The sequence below is a fragment of the Glandiceps talaboti genome, chromosome 10 (genome assembly GCF_964340395.1).
Source record: "Glandiceps talaboti chromosome 10, keGlaTala1.1, whole genome shotgun sequence".
NCBI classification, from domain to species: domain Eukaryota; kingdom Metazoa; phylum Hemichordata; class Enteropneusta; family Spengelidae; genus Glandiceps; species Glandiceps talaboti.
The window spans coordinates 1,268,642-1,274,223 of NC_135558.1; the positions used below are offsets into that span (position 1 = coordinate 1,268,642).

The window sequence follows — 5,582 nt, forward strand, 5'->3', positions numbered from 1 at the left end:
CAAACAGACCGACCGACCGACCGACAGACATACAGACAGACAGACAGACAGACAGACAGACAGACAGACAGACAGACAGACAGACAGACAGACAGACAGACAGACAGATAGATAGATAGATAGATAGATAGATAGATAGATAGATAGATAGATAGATAGATAGATAGATAGATAGATAGATAGATAGATAGATAGATAGATAGATAGATAGATAGATAGATAGATAGATAGATAGATGGGTCGTGATTCAGTAAATACCATTCACGGGAATTTGTAATATTTTCAATTTATTCCATACATTTATTTCCCAAGTACAGGTAAGACATTATACTTTGAAAGGTATAGAATAGAAACAATCCAGCCAAAGTGTTCAGTTTAGAGTTGCTGGCAAACTCTTATTAAACTGTAATGTTCTACTATGTCACTTTCATTTGTTGTTGTTGTTGTTGTTGTTATTGTTGTTGTTGTTGTTGTTGTTGTTGTTGTGGTGGTGGTGGTGGTGGTGGTGGTGGTGGTGGTGGTGGTGGTGGTGGTGGTGGTGGTGGTGGTGGTGGTGGTGGTGGTGGTGGTAGTAGTAACTTTAATGTTTGCACTGGTTCGCTGTCTTAAGATTTGCGATATTTGTCAATAATTGACAATCTTTGAATTTACTACATGATCATGACCTGTTCCTAATAACTTTTACAATAAATATGAAGATTTGGTGAAATAAATTACAGGTAATGCAATAATGATAGAAGAATTCATCTAAAAAGTGATACAACAATAAACACATCTGCAACGTCCGTCTTCATTTTTTGAATATGGACTTTTTATACTGTAATAAAGTAGAAAATACGAGTAAACAAGTAAAGAGACGAAAGTCATCGTTAATACTAGCACCAGCATGCAGCATATGATTATTGACTACACAGGGTGAACATATTCAACAGGGAGTTAAATAACATCTGACAGTAAAAGTAAGGGGGAAAAGCTTGAGATGGGAATATGTACACCTCTCATGGGGGTCCAAGGGGTCTACCCCTAGAATCCCTGGAGGTTTTTTTACTCTTGAACACCAATTTTTAGGCTATTCAGACCCTTTCAGGCAATAACCTCCAAGCTTTACAAGACAGCACCATCAAGTATCAGAAATAATTCTTACTTACAATGTGGGGTTGAAATATGTGAAGTAATATTAAAGAATTTATGTAAGAAACAGGTACAAGAACAAATACCACAGTTCAGACAAGGTCATATGCCATTGTAGAAATGGATTTTTTCTTCCATTACAATCCAAAACACAATCACCCCCCCCCCATCCACAATTTTTAAGAAAGGACGACGCCCCCACCCCACCCCCACCCCCATGCCAATTTCAAAAACAGGGTGAGCCCCCCCCCCCTCCACCAATCCACCGCCCCCGACTGAAGAAACTGACCGGTACCTTACAATACAGTGTATTTTTTATGGCCATCCTACAGCATCGAATTGTCTCTCATTTTTAATACATGTATTTAACATTTGCATACATACCCGCTTTAGCGCCCCCAACAGCTGACAACGAGTCACATGAGTCATCGTCGCAGCAGAAGACACATTTTGCACTGACTTTGACTGGGTTTTTGTAACATTCGGTTGGGTTTTTGGCTTCTAGTTTCTGGCAACTCTAGAGTTGAAAATGGGACAAAAATACGAAGTTATATACATCATACTAGTAAACCTGCAACGTCATACACAGGCAACAGTACGCCATTCTGGCGATTCCAGGGTAAACTCATCTTAATGGTGACAATGTCAGTTTCATTCCAAATTTGTTAGAAATTTTCACTTAGATTTAATAGAAACTTTGATTCCACATATTCCTATTCATATAATTGTTTTCATGTATTCATGTTCAGGGCCGTCAAACGTAACTTTACTGTCCGCTGCCAGCGACGGTTTTGCATATAGTTCCTACGAATGTGAAGTATCTAGACTAAAATCGTTCAGAATAGACGATACAAATATTGTTTAAGCTAAAATAGCATAGTCATGTCGAGGTAGCTTTCTTTATACAGAGTGAATTATGACGGAATGTTGTATCCTTGGCATAATGACGCCACATTACAGGGCCTATCATGAGGGGATGTGCATGATATGCATGATATGTGGCAAAATGTTTTTGCTTATTAACCAATCAAATCGCTCATTTCATGACAAGCATATTATAATGTGCGAGTCACACATTGTAGACTGTGTAGTGTTGTTTTAACTGTGGCACATGTGCAACTCGTTATCATAGTTACTTACAGATTTATCTTCGCATCCAATAAAATATCGGAGAGAACCATCTTTTGCCTTTTTGACGCCTGACATACACGCTTCCTGAATAAAAACAAAGAGAACTCATTATCTAACATACAATTTAATACAACATGTGAGTCTTCTTTTGTTACGAAAAAGGCAAGATTAAATGATATCACAGTAATATGAACCGAAGTCCTCTGCAATGTATAACTATAACTTAAAGCGTATCTAGTTCATGTGCGTGCGCGCGAGTGTGTGTGTGTGTGTGTGTGCGTGTGCGTGTGCGTGTGCGTGTGCGTGCATGCGTGTGTGTGTGTGTGTGTGTGTGTGTGTGTGTGTGTGTGTGTGTGTGTGTGTGTGTGTGTGTGTGTGTGTGTGTGTACATGCACGCTTTCGTGCGTGTTTGTGTTTGCGTTCATGTATGTCATTTGTAAGAGCAATTTCTAAACTTCGTATCAGACTTACATCTCCGGTACAGACGAGGGGATATTTGCCTACTTCACAGAAGTCCGGATTATTGACCCATCCACCACAGTCTTTACATGAAGGACCTATGGATGGAACATATGTTATGTTGCTAATAATATGAACGTTGACTATTAGTGGATATCGGCTATTGTATGTCGTCAAATTTATTGTTTTACGGAGAATAAAGTACTTTAATTTAATTGTCTTGCTTAGAACCACACATACACCTTGTAAGTGGCAATAATAACAGGCAATGGATAAAATAAATACGTACCACAATTGTCTTCATCCTCCCCATTTGGGCATGATGGATACCCGTCACATTTAAGGTAGTTTGGATAGCAATTTCCATCGCCACATGAAAAGCTAAATTCACTGTCACAGACATAAGCTAATAAAGAAACATTCAAGTACATGTATTAGTGTTGTCATTTACAGTGACGATCCATCATGAAAGAAAAGTCAAGTCATTTACAGTGACGATCCGTCATGAAGGAAAAGTCGTCATTTACAGTGATGATCCGTCATGAAGGGAAAGTCAAGTCATTTACAGTGATGATCCGTCATGAAGGAAAAGTCAAGTCATTTACAGTGATGATCCGTCATGAAGGAAAAGTCAAGTCATTTACAGTGATGATCCGTCATGAAGGAAAAGTCAAGTCATTTAAAGTGACGATCCGTCATGAAGGAAAAGTCCATTTACAGTGATGATCCGTCATGAAGGAAAAGTCAAGTCATTTACAGTGATGATCCGTCATGAAGGAAAAGTCAAGTCATTTACAGTGATGATCCGTCATGAAGGAAAAGTCAAGTCATTTACAGTGATGATCCGTCATGAAGGAAAAGTCAAGTCATTTACAGTGACAATCCGTCATGAAGGAAAAGTCAAGTCATTTACAGTGACAATCCGTCATGAAAGTCAAGTCAAGTCATTTACAGTCCAGTCAAGGCATACTAGTACTTGTATTGATTACTTCTACTAACAGACATGTACTTTTGGGTGCATGTGATACTTGACTTTGCAATTTTGTAAAGATGTCCTTCTGCACTTGGGACGTGTTCGGCCATTTTGGGAATTTTCTGCAAGGATTGATGGGAAATCACTTTGCATTTGTTATCAATTCAATTCGTTATTTACTTTGAGCAATTTCTGCTCATCAGTTACAGAACTAGAAAAACAAAAATCGTCACAACACTTACATTTAAAATATCTCCACAAAATTAATTAATATAACTGCACAAAATTGAGTATTTCTATGATGTAAGCTCGACATACCTTCCGTTTCATAGATGTCTTGGCTAAAAACTGCAAGAACAGCAAGAGTTGGAATTGATAATATCCACATTATGTCAGCTTCAAAAACTAATACCACAGCCAAATACACAGATTTTCTTCTGCGAGTAGAGAATAAAAATCGTGTTTTTATTGTTAGACATAGACATCGTTTTCACGAAATGGTTTCGTAATACGAGATTTTATATTACGTGTAACTATTAGCAGTTACTAAATATTAATAATAATAACACTACATTTTATCTTCTGGTTTGACAAATATCTTACACACGTTGCTACATTTTATCTTCTGGCTTGACAAATATCTTACACACGTTGCTACATTTTATCTTCTGGCTTGACAAATATCTTACACACGTTGCTACATTTTATCTTCTGGCTTGACAAATATCTTACACACGTTGCTACATTTTATCTTCTGGCTTGACAAATATCTTACACACGTTGCTACATTTTATCTTCTGGCTTGACAAATATCTTACACACGTTGCTGCATTTTATCTTCTGGCTTGACAAATATCTTACACACGTTGCTACATTTTATCTTCTGACTGGACAAATATCTTACACACGTTGCTACATTTTATCTTCTGGCTTGACAAATATCTTACACACGTTGCTACATTTTATCTTCTGGCTTGACAAATATCTTACACACGTTGCTACATTTTATCTTCTGGCTTGACAAATATCTTACACACGTTGCTGCATTTTATCTTCTGGCTTGACAAATATCTTACACACGTTGCTACATTTTATCTTCTGACTGGACAAATATCTTACACACGTTGCTACATTTTATCTTCTGGCTTGACAAATATCTTACACACGTTGCTACATTTTATCTTCTGGCTTGACAAATATCTTACACACGTTGCTACATTTTATCTTCTGGCTTGACAAATATCTTACACACGTTGCTACATTTTATCTTCTGGCTTGACAAATATCTTACACACGTTGCTACATTTTATCTTCTGGCTTGACAAATATCTTACACACGTTGCTACATTTTATCTTCTGGCTTGACAAATATCTTACACACGTTGCTACATTTTATCTTCTTGCTTGACAAATATCTTTCACACGTTGCTACATTTTATGTTCTGGCTTGACAAATATCTTACACACGTTGCTACATTTTATCTTCTGACTGGACAAATATCTTTCACATTATCTTACTACATAAATATAGTGTATTTGATACTTACCTATCTGTGGGTAAAACTGCGACTTAGCCTTCTTCCTAATCAGCTTGGTCTAGTAGTATGAACATGTACCATGTGGAATCATGACTTTATAGAAAGCTAGCAAGGAGCAGTGCAGACTAAACCATGTCTCAAAGTTGACAACAGCTATGTAAGAACTTCAACTCGTTCACGTTATAGCCAATTGGACCCATTACTTCAACCGAACAACTTGATTTAAATTAATTTGAAAAACAATTCTCTAGTCTAAGTCTACTTAATTATATAATACATCGATATCAAATATTAATTTGGTATTTAATATATCATATTCTCAAATCTTGAGGTGTTCATCCTATGATATG

The 5,582-nt window shown here is 37.0% G+C and overlaps 1 protein-coding gene across 1 annotated transcript; it reads right to left on the reverse strand.

Annotated features, from left to right (window-relative positions):
• Positions 1-578: 578 nt before the first annotated feature.
• Positions 579-5,290, reverse strand: LOC144441517 (uncharacterized). The gene is made up of 7 exons (XM_078131100.1): positions 5,242-5,290; positions 4,013-4,131; positions 3,011-3,127; positions 2,734-2,819; positions 2,272-2,346; positions 1,516-1,648; positions 579-817 (listed from the first exon to the last, which is right to left on the reverse strand). The coding sequence occupies exons 2-7, from the start codon at positions 4,080-4,082 to the stop codon at positions 813-815; spliced, it is 486 nt and encodes a 161-aa protein (XP_077987226.1). The 5' UTR covers positions 4,083-4,131; positions 5,242-5,290; the 3' UTR covers positions 579-812.
• Positions 5,291-5,582: the final 292 nt, after the last annotated feature.